A 13,263-nucleotide genomic window follows, 5' to 3' on the forward strand; every position below is an offset into this window, starting at 1 on the left:
GCCACTGTTGATCTGCCACTTGTCAATTAGCTCAGTGTGATAGACAATGGTCTTTGGTTCCCAAGGTTGTGGGTTCAATTCCCAACTGATGCAAATTGGACATTATAAGGACAACTGTCTTGTCTTCCTATTCTCCTGTTTGTTGCTCAGAATTGCCTAAATTTGCCCAAAAGTAGCCCAGACCCGACCCATCGCTGCGCAGCAGCTATAATTCATACTTGTACTCACATGATTTCTTTTTTCTTTTTTTCTGCAAGCCATGTTAATGTGCACCCAATACAATATTAGCCTTAGCCTGCCAGTTCAGAAGTCATGACTCTGTTTCGGGAAGTTGGGAAATTGGTCCAACATGTTGGCTGCAGTCCTGAAGGCGTGCAGGCTTTCTCTACCAACTAAATAGTGACTGTAGTAACTGTTCCTTGATATTTGTGATGGAGGTTGGCACCAGCAGCTTGGTCTGACATCATGCACTTATAAATAAATGAATAAATAAATAAATGCAATTGTTCTAGTGCAAGTTGGTCAACATTAACTCCATGTTTCATATCAAAGGTAATCTTATATATGTATGTATATGTTTCCCTTTACCTGGTCCTTGGCCCTCCTCCACTGCCGTCCCTATTCAGTCTGCATCTTCTAGCTGTGTCAAAGGTGCTGCAGCTGCAGCTTCCTGTCTTGAGCTCCCTCTGTTACATTTGAATAAACTGGCACTGTCCTTCTCATCATCTCAATGTAACACCACGATTAGTGTGTAGAGTAACTTAAATATGGATGAAACACAATTAAAATGAAGACAGCATGCACCCAGGGTGGATGGGTAGCCTACATGCTGTAGCCATGAAACAAAATGCACCCAGATATATAGCGATTGTGATTAGATATTTTAAAAAAATGTCCCCAGAACAATGAAACAATTGGTAAATCATACAGATCAATGATTGTGATAAGTTAAATAAATAAATAAATAAGTTAAACACATGCACTCAGAGATAGATTTTTCAGACAGACTGAATGAAATGCACCCAGAATGATGACAGCATTGTTGTGTTAAAATAACATACTGTATATGCACCCAGAGAGTGTAGTGTAAAATGTTGTGTATGAAGGCTAAAATATTGCGTGTTTGGTTAGTGCACGCAAAACAGCTGATCTACTAAGAGTAACCCGCTAAATGAAAACACGTGCAAACCACAATATGTAAATGAGGGTTTTGCGCGAGGTAATCGTTTCCGCCATGGAGAGTGTGGACAGAGAGCTGGATGGACGAAGGGACAGAATGACATTTGATCCGATGCATACAATGACAGCATGTGTGTTCATCTCTCTCGCGCTCTGTTTAGATAAGTAAACACAAATCGCTACAGGGCCCAACTCGTCATATAGTGACGAACAGCCAGCAGCTGCAGCAACAATCACAGACTTATAATATGATCGAGTGGATTAATAGAGAGCTCAGGTGGGACACATGGATCTAAACACTCTGACCACTGACCAGAGGGATCAAAGACGGGTGAAGGCAGTGGTGACATGTCTCAGTCCGGGACCGGGACTGAGAGACGGAGCTGCTGCTGTGAGTGAGCACTAACAGTTTCATACCAGCCACATGAAAAAAAAGAAAGTGGAGAAAAAATAATCTTCACATATTAGCGTGGAGCGGGACTCGATCCCGCTTCAGCAAAAGCAGTTACACCTTCAATCACCTGTCTACCTCTGTGAACCACTCAAACTCACAGGTAACTGTGGTTCCCCTGCATATTTGTCAATTACGTCACTACAGGTAACGTTTTGACTCGAGCTGACCTGAAACAACTGGTTACCATCGGTTTACCTTTGAAATACACGGACATATGCCTCAGTGTTTATTGTTCTTTTTCCTCCAGTCTATGAGCATATTCAGCGCTACACTACACTCCGCACAACACTACACACTATGACAAAGCCTGTCGTGTTGAGAAAGTGATGAACTAACTCGGAAATACTGTCAAAATACGCTAAACAATATGTAAACAAAAGCGAAACACTTGAGCCACTGCATGTGTAGCTACATGGGTGAAAAGTACGACTTGCATTTAATCACATTACTGTATTGTGAATTAGAGGGAGAAAACAAACAGCGACGTGTGTGCGGCCATCTTGGATTCTTTAGTGTGTAAAATGTATTTGCTGCACAGTGATGCATTTTTTGTGTTTTTGTTTCTTGTGAGCTGTGATATTTCTGCATGGCAACAGTAAAATATATGTATTTTTAAATTGCACGTCTCTATTTATCTCCCCCTAAATCTAAGGAAAATATGTTGTATGTAGTTGTAGCGACCAAAATCTTCCACTAGATGTCAATAAAGAGTTATGTTTTATATCCAACATCATTTCCACTGTCTTCCTCTATCTTCAACAAACATGTTTTTAGTTTTATTCTGAGTTATTTTACGGTATATTCGTCTTTCCTGTTCTGGACAGTAGAGACATACAGGAGGGTTAGGGAGAGAGGGGGTCAGGAACACAGCTAGGGTCTGTGGGTTGGATTAAGGCCCTGTTTACACGATAATGCTTGCAGATGAATACGGCAAAATATTTCATCAGATCTGCCTTTTGTATAGACGGCGACAGCGTTTTGGGGGCTTGAAAATGCAAAAAAATGAAACTACCCTCCAGGGTGGGAATCTCAAAAACGCTTCGCCCCCATGTAAAGGGTGTAAATGCAAAAGTCTGCTCCGATTGCAATGACCTGTGGAGGGCACGGAGGGCAGCATTACCATGGCCAGCGTACAGCCTGCCGGAAATGAAGAAGAAGAGGGAAAAATTTGTGGTTGTACACAGGCATGCAAACTTGGTGGTGTTGTGTGGCACACTGCCACCTAGGCGCCTGGCGTGCATACAATATTGAATTACACAGATTTTTGCGTCACCGTATGCATGCAGATTTCCTCCCAAAAAGCTTGTCTAAACGCGAAATAAAAAGTGAGGACGCAATGGAAACGCAAACGTAGCCTGAAACCCATGACTGCTGCAGTTGGGACAAAGGGGGGTCGGGTAGGCTTGCCTTGTACATCCCACTTCCCAGTAGGACTGCCTTGTCCCTGCCCCCATATGCCACTGCTGCCCCCTTACCCCCCAGTAGGACTGCCTTGTCCCTGACCCCATATTCCACTGCTCCCCCCTTTCTGCCAAGTAGGACTGCATCGTCCCTGCCCTGTGTGCCACTGCCGCCCCCCAGTAGGACTGCATCGTCCTGCCCCCATATGCCACTACTGCCCCTTTGGCCCCCAATGGGACTGCCTTGTCCCTGCCCTATGTGCCACTGCTCCCACTATGATTGCTTTGTCCCTGCCCCCATATCCCACTGCTGCCCCCTTGGCCCCCAGTAGGACTGCCTTGTCCCTGTGCCCATATTCCACTGCTGCCCATTTGCCCCCAGTAGGACTGCCTTGTCCCTGCCCCCATCTTCCACTGCTACCCCCTTACCCCCCAGTAGGCCTGCCTTGTCCCTTCCCCCCTGGTAGAACTGCCTTGTCCCTGCCCCCATCTTCCACTGCTACCCCCTTACCCCCCAGTAGGCCTGCCTTGTCCCTTCCCCCCTGGTAGAACTGCCTTGTCCCTGCCCCCATATTCCACTGCTGCCCCCTTTCTGCCCATTAGGACTGCCTTGTCCCTGCCCTATGTGCCACTGCCGCCCGCCAGTAGGACTGCTTTGTCCCTGCCCCCATATCCCACTGCTGCCCCCTTGGACTGCCTTGTCTCTGCACCTGAGTAGGACTGTTACCCCCTGCCTTCCTGGAGTAAAGTCGATGCAGATGTCACTGAGCTCGTTCCGGAGTTCTCCTTGGCCTCTCACACTTGTAGTGACAACATGAATATTCATAATGAAAAGAGGAAGGAAGTCTCTCTTGCTTTCACACATTATTTCTATCTTTTTCTCACTGCACTCTGCACAGACGATCATCACCCTCCTCTCTTGTCGGACGAAAACTGGTTTTTGATCAGATTGATGTTTCTTTCATGCACTGTTCAGCAGCTGATGTGTTTTATTGTGTCTGAAGTCACACAGAAAGATGAGAGGAGCAGTGATGAGTTCAACAGCAGCATCAAGTGGATTTGTCATCGTCCTTCTTCTCACTGTACCAGGTACTGTACATCTACATTTACTTTGTGGGACATTTAGTTTACACACTCAGACCAAGATAAAACAGACCTGAGTCAATAAATAACTCAATATTCTCCTCTTATCCGTAATGAATATGATCTCAAGTGATGCAAATTATTCAAACATATGAGTCTTTTTATCTGTGTTATTGCACAGTGAGGATAGTGCTGTTGTATGATTGATGCTATATGTGGTTCCTCTGAAGGATTCAGTAACTGTAGAGGTTATCTACAAATGTCTGTGCATTCTGTTTAAGAGAACAAGAGAGCAGCTACCCAGGCTCAAAATAAGGAACCAAGCGTTATCTGTTAATTTCTCATTCAGTGTGATGTTACCACTCCCTGTGTAGTTCACAGTGACCTCCCCTTCCTGAGCTACTATCACAACAGCAGCCATATTTACAGTAAACACCAACCTGACCACAGAGTGAAGACAGGAAACAAACCAATTAAAGGGATAGTTCAACATTTTGGCAAATTGGCCCATTGCCATAATCGCTATAGTCATAGCAGTAGGTTCGTTACCTTCAATTGTCGGTGTAAGCTATTTTTAGAACGGAGGAGTGGAGCGGCAGGCTGCTCAGGGCTATGCTATGGAGGTTAATGGAATTTCTTGGTTTTCCTCATCAAACTCATCAAATACACAACCGAACAACTCCAAAAGGCTGTCGTGGACAAGTTGTGAGCTGCACAATTACCACGCTATGAGATAATAATGGAACGTTACGAAACGGAGCCGTTTTCGAGGTAAATTCATGCAAAACCGCTGATGCGTGTTGCGTTCAGGGACAATTTTTCAGCAAGCAGTCTCTGTATTTACCCTGTATTTACCTTGAAAACGGCTCCGTTTCGTAACGTTCCATTATTATCTCATAGCGTGGTGGTTGTGCAGGTCACAACTTGTCCATGAAAGCGTTTTGGAGTTTTGGGATTTTGTATTTGATGAGTTTGATGAGGGAAACCAAGAAATTCCATTAGCCTCCATAGCGTAGCTCTGAGCAGCCTGACGCTCCGCTCCTCCGTTCTAAAAATAGCTTACACCGACAAATAAAGGTAACGAACCTACTGCTATGACTATAGCGATTATGGCAATGGGCCAATTTGCCAAAATGTTGAACTATCCCTTTAAGTTTAACATGCTCCCCCTCACACTGTTCATTAAAGCTGCAGTAAGACTCACAGGTCCAGTGGTTTTCTGTTTGGACTTATTCATGCCTGTTGACTGTGACTTCTTAAAAAGTTATATCTTCTGACAGCAATCACTTATAGAGTGTTTGGTCCGAAACACGGGTCTGTCAGTCACTCTGCTCTGCTGTAGGCCGAGGAGAAAACTTTCCTTGTATCCTACAACCTTTATCCAATGAGGAGAGAGAACGGCATAAAGGGGCGGTCCTCTCTGTGTGTGCAGCCAAGGGATGCGCATGAATGTGGTGACGTAGGGACGAGGGCGGGGACTGCTAACTCCATCGGCTTACAGGAAGTTAGCCAAAACGACCGGATCGCTTACTTCTGCTTTAATACAGCAACAACATCAACCAGTCTGAAACGTATTAACATCATGGAACATGGAACATCAGCCCTAGTTTCATGGCATTGCGCAGGGTGGCACAAGGTGGCACAGTGCAAGTTTCGACCCACGCAGCACAGTGCACGGTCAGTTTGGCAGTTTGGTAAACCGCTGTGCACCGAGAGTGCCGAAAGCCTGCCAGCTCCAACCTGGTCTACTCTCGGCGTAAGGTGAAGCACAGCCAGCGCTGTGGTAGTTTGGCTGACCTGTGCGCATTAGGCAGGTTTCCACAGTTCCAGGCACATTTAAATGCAATAAATAATCACATCAAACACTGTTTAATGAAAACTAATGGAATCAACACATTAATATCTATATAGATTGTCCCGTCACATCTGACGTCAGATCAAAGGCGGTTGGCACGCCTAACGGAAACTCAACCTGACTGAATTAACACAGCTGAAACTGTGATGCAAACTAACAAAAATCTAAAAAGACTAAATAACTATCATTTCTCTCAGCCAGCCACACACAGCCTCAGCATCAGATAGTGAGTATATAGCAGATAGTGAGTATATAGCATCTCTCATCTCAGTAAATAACAATACAAGAGAGACGGCCTCACAGCTGCCAAAAAACTCCTAGTGCAAAGATGGCTACCACCTCATGATCTTAGTACTAGGAAATGGTTGATTTATTTTCATGATATAGTGTTACTTGAGTTGTCTACTGTACGGATTAATAATGCTAAAGCCTCCACTTTGGAGACGTGGTCAGGTGCAGCTGCGCAGATAAAGGATAAACTTCTTGGGTTGTGAACAAAGGGACACCACTCACTACAATGTACTATTGGCACTTGATAATGTTTGACTGGTCCAGGGGAGACTGGGAGGGGAGGGAGGGACGCTGCCAGGGGGGTGGGAGGTGGGTGGGGGGTATTATGTTTTTAAAAATTGTACGGATGTTGCTGTATTCGCTGTGCTTCAATAAAAAGTTCTTCACAAAAAAAAACAATAAAAGAGAGGGAGAGATAGAGACGCTCGGTGATGCATCCTTTATGCTGAGATGCTTCTGATTTCATCCCTGTTACGCATGGTGGTTGTTTATGTTATGATCAGTGTGCATGTCTCAACTTTGTTACACACGGTTTAAATATGGGTTACTAGATGAGAGTGTCTTTAATATTGGAAAAGGTGTATGTGTGTGTGTGTGTGTTTGTTTTTTTTGTTTTTTTTACACTAGGCAACCATTCTCACTGTATCAGGGCAAACCTGATTAACGATATTAGTAACCTCCTTATTCAGTCACTCTGAGCAAAACATCCACTTCTTCCTGGGAGAGGTTTGGCCGTCTGGCGTCGCTGTCTCCTTTGTCCATGTCGAAGCTCAGTTGATTGGCAAAGATCTGAATCATCTGTGTTAATCCCACTTCACGCCTTCTCTCCTCCCTCTTTCCCACTTGCACTGGTAGGCGGGTCAGGAGGAGTACCTGCACCGGGGTGCGCCGGGCTGTGTTGAGTCTGACTGTGGTTTCTGCTGTGCTCTGTGTTACAGTGATACAGGGTCAGAATGGTGACTGGGGAGTGACTTACACTGACACTCACATCTGTGCCTCTAAAGGATCAACAGTGGAAATGAACTGCACGTACAGTTACCCATCCTGGTACAAGGACGTTAATATTACAGTTCAGGAAAGATTCTGGTTCAATAAAGGGAGTAATCGTGATGCTGTGGATCTGACAACAGACTCAGACTACACAGGTCGTGCAGAGAATCACTGTGAGTCAAACAGTTGCACTCTGACAATCAGAGACCTGAGAGAGAGAGACTCAGCTGTTTACAAGTTCAGATTTAAAACAATCCAAAAAGATGGAAGCTGGACAGGGCGACCTGGAGTGACTTTGTCTGTCACAGGTAACATTTTCACTGGAATATTTATCAGTTTGGTTCAAGTCATTGACGACTGAGAATCTTTATTTGTCTGTGTTTGTACTTTTCTAGTTTAGTTCATGTCTGTTCTTTCTTCACAGATCCAGACCTCCAGGTGCTGGTGGAAAGATCATCAGACCAGGTAGAGCTGAAGTGTCACAGCAGTTTTAAAGCAGCTGATGGTCGTTCATTTGTCTGGTACAAGAACGAACAGAAGATGGAGGAGGAAACATTTTCCATCAGAGTCTCTGTTAATGATACCAACAGATATTCCTGTGCTCTTAAAGGATGTGAGGATCACCGCTCTCCTCCAGTGTGTGAGTTTACTCCACAGTGTCACTAATACAATGTCAAACTAAAACCTTCCACTACACAGTTTATGTCTCATACTGGATCAACCTCTGTATAAACTATCAACTACATCATATTCACTTCTACTGTGAAAAGACAGTTAAAGTTGACTTCTCCTCATGTTTCCTCCTCCAGATGGTCCAAAGCTTCCCTCTGTGTCAGTGAGTCCCTCTGCTGAGATAGTGGAGGGCAGTTCAGTGACTCTGACCTGTAGCAGTGATGCTAACCCAGCAGCTAATTACACCTGGTACAAGGTGAAGGGCAAGATACGTCTCAATGACCAACCACAGTTGCTCTTCAGCTCCATCCAGCCCTCTGAGTCTGGAGAATATTACTGTGCAGCTCGGAATGAGATGGGGGCAACAGCGTCAGGAAACATCTCTATTGATGTGAAATGTGAGTGACACAGTTCATTCTAAAATCTATATGAAGCTGAATAATTGATAATCACCATTGCCCATTCCACTTCCCACCCCACTCTAATTGTTTCTCATGCTGCCAAACATAAAACTATTTATTTATTTATTGTTACTCGTTGATGTTTGTTGTTCCAGATGCTCCAAAGCTTCCCTCTGTGTCAGTGAGTCCCTCTGCTGAGATAGTGGAGGGCAGTTCAGTGACTCTGACCTGTAGCAGTGATGCTAACCCAGCAGCTAAACTCACCTGGTACAAAGAGAACCAAACTCAGCTTCAAGGAGCAGAAAGAGTTCATAATTTCTCCTCCATCAGCTCTGAGGACAGAGGGACCTACCACTGCAGGTCTGAGAATAAATACGGACAGATCAACTCTACATTTCTGTTTGTAGACGTCCTGTGTAAGTACAAACCACGTCATGAAATTCATCAAAGTCATGAATGACATATTAATGTAATGATGATGTAATGTTTCATCTTCATGTTCCCTCCTCCAGATGCTCCCAAGCTTCCCTCCGTGTCAGTGAGTCCCTCTCTGATAGTGAACGGCAGTTCAGTGACTCTGACCTGTAGCAGTGATGCTAACCCAGCAGCTAATTACACCTGGTACAAGGAGGATGAAGACTCACCAAAAGCTTTAGGACAGATCTTCACCATCTCTGACCTCAGACCTGAACACAGTGGGAGTTATTCCTGTGAAGCCCAGAACACAAGAGGACGTCAGAAGTCCACCTTAAATCTGACTGTTGTTGTTCCAGGTGAGTTCTACACATTCATCATCACACACCTGTTTACTGCACCACAGCTCATCAACATCACTGCTAATATCTCCTGTCTGTTGTTCTCACTTTTCAGCTGAATCAGTAATGATGATGACCATCATCATCAGCATCATCGTGACTGTCAAGGTCTGTCTGATTCCACTGATTGTCTTCTGCCTGATGAGGTAAAACACAGAGTTGCAAACTACTCACCTTTCTGCGAAATTTGCCATTTTAATTTGAAAATGGGTCACATGGGATTTGTGTAGATCTGTTGAGAAAAAAAATGGTGGTGGTGGTGGTGGTTTTCATTGAGTATTCAATAACCACCACCGTCGGCGTTGATGCATGCTGGCATCAAGAGACACTCTCTGTCTGTTGTATAAATGCAATCAAATGGACTCATATGGGTGTATCACTCTTTCACTCTTGCCACTGCCCTGGTTAAAACATGTGTGCCTCGGGGCCGTTCAGATATAGCCTCTTTTGGCCACACAAACCCATTACTTTCAATGTAGACACGCTCAAAACCAAAATTGATGCTGCACAGCTCCACAGACCTGCTTCTCCCACCAGTTTTGTATCAGAGTTTCCCAGAGAGCTCTGCCCCATTTGAAAAGCGAAGGAAGCCCGTATTTAGAGAGATGTCGCCTCCGAGATGTAAAATGTGTGTTATAGAAGAGAAAAGCACGTTTTATTTATGTTTGTTGTTTTTGGTTTGGATCCAGGAAGAAGAACCCTGAACCAAATGAAGCTGTAGAGCTGATAGAGGTGAGAGACAGAGAGGCTCTACAACACTAACAGAACTTACTCTACATCAACATCATCACTACTTGACTCAGCATTGCTCTGAAACTGAAACCAAAGTGAATTCATATTTTAACTGCAGAAACCGTTGATAAAATGTGATTGTGTGCAGGTTTGATGAATGAGTCTCATCTTGTCACTTCTGTCCATCAGGTGGACTCTTGTCCTGTTTATGAAAACTTCACCACAGCAGCATAGACAGAAGACACAGAGGAGCAGGGAGACCTGGTGTGGAGTTACAGGAAGTAGTCAACATTTACATTACATTTACATTTGATTTGTTTTTTTTCATTCTTTATTATCTTTTAGCTATAAAATCAGATAACGTTTAAATCTGTTCTTTTGTTCTCACAACTTTTTCTCAGTTTTGTCTCTATATGGATTAAATGTTCCACAGTGTAGTGGTTTATTTTAATGTTGTATATTTCAATGTAAGATTCCAAGAAGATGTAAGGACACAAATTGGAATTATATATGTTCAGGTTCACTCTCTCACTTCATGGCCCTGGGGCTTGTTACTGTAATGAAACTCCAATGTCTGCCAGTTCAGGTTTAAGAATGTATTTGCTGCACAGTGATGTATTTTTAGTTTTTTTTAGTTTCTTGGAAGCTGTAATATTTCTGCATGGCAACAGTCACACCCATTATACCTTTTTTAAATTGTATGTCTTTATGTAGCTCCTCCATAATTTGAGGGAAATATTTTGTATGTAGTTGTAGTGACCAAAATCTTCCACTAGATGTCAATAAAGAGTTATGTTTTATATCCAACATCATTTTCGCTGTCTCTGTTCCTCCTTTGTGTATACAACAGCTTCAACAAACATGTTTTAGTTGTATTCCGAGTTTTTATTACGGTATATTATCTTTTTCGGTGTTGGACAGTAGTGACAGACAGGAAGGTTAGGGAGAGAGGGGTCAGGAACACAGTAAGGGTCTGTGGGTCAGATTCAAACCCATGGCTGCTTCAGTTGGGACAAAGACTATGTGGTTCACACAGCAGCAGGTGAGTCAGTTTTATTCCATAGTAATTATTTCCTTGATATATCTGTCTTTCATGTTAACTTTTCATGTATTTTTGTATATTATAGGGGGACAGGCTTCTACTTGTTCTATGCGAACAGCCTGTGGAAAGAAGGTCCCTCTCATCCGCTCTATGTTGGCCCTCAAGCAGCGATATTTCCTCCCTGATGGCAGCTGAGAGAACAGGCTCTTGCCGGGGTGGCTTGGTTCCTGTCGGATTTTTTCGGACTTTGATCTGCATCGCTTGCTGCAGGTTTGGGAGCATGGTCCTGATGATTTTCTCAGCCAAGTAAACCACTCCCCTGAGAGCCAGATAGTCCTTCTTTGTTCTATTGCCCATCCAGGTGGTGATGCTCCCAATTAAGATGCTCTTAATGGTGCAGGTGTAAAAATTCCTTTGCATAGAGCTTGCATAGAACTTAAAGTTTCTCAGGCATCTGATGTGGAATAGAAGCTGCCAGGCCTTCCTCACCAAGGCGTTTCTGTGACAGCCACAGGACCATGATAAATCTTGTGTAATGTGGTCCTTCAGATATTTAAAACTATCCAGCGGAGCCTCGCTGATCCGGAGTGGGTGGTAATTTCTGTGCTGCCTTCTGCCAAAATCCACAGTCAGTTCTTTGGTTCTGCTGATGTGCAGCATGAGGTTGTTTACCCTGCACCAGTTCACAAGGTGGTTGATCTCTGCCAGGTAGGCCCTATCGTTATTGTTGTCACAGCTGTTTGGCCAGCAAACTTTGGGACAGGGACAATGGTTAACTGTTTAAAGAGGATGGAAATGGACTGTTAGCCAGGGACAAGACCAGGGGACGTGACGGGCAGAGCAGGGGACCTCAGGCAGACAGTGTTATGCCGAGAAGTGGCTGGCTCATTGCGAGGGAGATCAGTATTCGGCACAGCAGTTTTTGGACCTGCCAAGATTTGCATCCCCTGGCTGTTTTAGCCAAATACACTGCTACGCAATTCATGTTCATATGCATAAACACCCCTAAATACAATGTGCATAACCCCATTTGACCACCAGGTATCTGCAGTGAAACACATGGGGGATGCAGTATTCGGCACAGCTGTTTTTGGACCTACCGAGATTTGCATCCCCTGGCATTCCACGAGCGACATGTAGATCTCGGCAAGCAGGCACTTTTCAACACATGCAGAGAAGTGCCTGCTCTGCTGGGGTTACGCACATTGTACGGTTTAGGTGTTTATACATATGAACATGCATTTCATACATGTAGCAAGTAATGTATTTGGCTAAAACAGCCAGGGGATGCAAATCTCAGCAGGTCCAAAAACTGCTGTGCCGAATACTGCATCCCCGTCCCCCTAATGAATGATCCAATTCCACATTTGTTGTGCGGCATGGAGATCTCGGCAAGCAGGCACTTCTCGGCATAATAACAGCTCAAGGGATAAGCAGAGGGGCATGGGGGTCCTGAGGGGAGGCCCAGAGGCAGTCATGAGTCAGGAGGACGAAGACTTTCTCAGTGGTTTGTAAGACGAGGAGGAAGTCTCTCTTGCTTTCACAGCTTATTTCTATCTTTTGCTCACTGCACTCTGCACAGACGATCATCACCCTCCTCTCTTGTCAGACTAGAACAGGTTTTTGATCAGATTGATGTTTCTTTCATACACTGTTCAGGAGCTGATGTGTTTTATTGTGTCTGAAGTCAAACAGAGAGATGAGAGGAGCAGTGATGAGTTTAACAGCAGCATCAAGTGGATTTATCATTGTCCTTCTTCTCACTGTACCAGGTACTGTACGTCTACATTTACTAGGACATTAGTTATCACACTCAGACCAAGATAAGTCGATAGATACGTAATTCCTCAATAGTTGTTTTTACGTGTTTTTTGGTTGATATGACCTCATATGTTAAATCATTTAAGCATCAGTTTCTTTGTTGCATATCTGAACCTCAACAAGTGTTATTAAACAGTGAGGATAGTGCTGTTTGAATGAACTGTATTTATGGAGCTGATTCGTCTGAAGGATTGAGTAACTGTAGAGTTTATCTACAAATATCTTTACGTTCTGTTTAAGAGAACAAGAGAACAGCTACTAAAGATCAAAATTAAGAACCAGGCGTTGTCCATTACTTTGTATAGTTCACAGTGACCTCCCCTTCCTTCTACCACCACAGTAGCAGCCAAGTATTCAGAGTTAACACCAACCTGACCACAAAGTGAACAGAGGAAACAAAACAACGAACTTTCACATACTCCCTCTCACACTGTTCATCAAAGCTGCATGTAGACTCACAGGTTTAGTGGTTTTCTGTTTGGACTTCTCCATGTCTGTTCACTGTGGCTTAATACAGCAACATCACAA

The 13,263-nt window shown here is 44.1% G+C and overlaps 1 protein-coding gene across 1 annotated transcript in view; it reads left to right on the forward strand.

Annotated features, from left to right (window-relative positions):
• LOC146992588 (B-cell receptor CD22-like) overlaps positions 1-10,106 on the forward strand; it is a 199,764-nt gene extending 189,658 nt beyond the window's left edge. Inside the window, exons 7-12 of the mRNA XM_085791023.1 lie at positions 8,062-8,322; positions 8,454-8,741; positions 8,838-9,098; positions 9,196-9,286; positions 9,830-9,872; positions 10,062-10,106. Coding sequence (XP_085647149.1) covers positions 8,062-8,322; positions 8,454-8,741; positions 8,838-9,098; positions 9,196-9,286; positions 9,830-9,872; positions 10,062-10,106 — 989 coding nt within the window. The remainder of the gene's footprint in view (positions 1-8,061; positions 8,323-8,453; positions 8,742-8,837; positions 9,099-9,195; positions 9,287-9,829; positions 9,873-10,061) is intronic.
• The last annotated feature ends 3,157 nt before the right edge of the window (positions 10,107-13,263 follow it).

This window comes from Trachurus japonicus, chromosome 1 (assembly GCF_045865225.1).
Source record: "Trachurus japonicus isolate A0001 chromosome 1, Traja_1.0".
In the NCBI taxonomy this organism is placed as follows: Eukaryota; Metazoa; Chordata; class Actinopteri; order Carangiformes; family Carangidae; genus Trachurus; species Trachurus japonicus.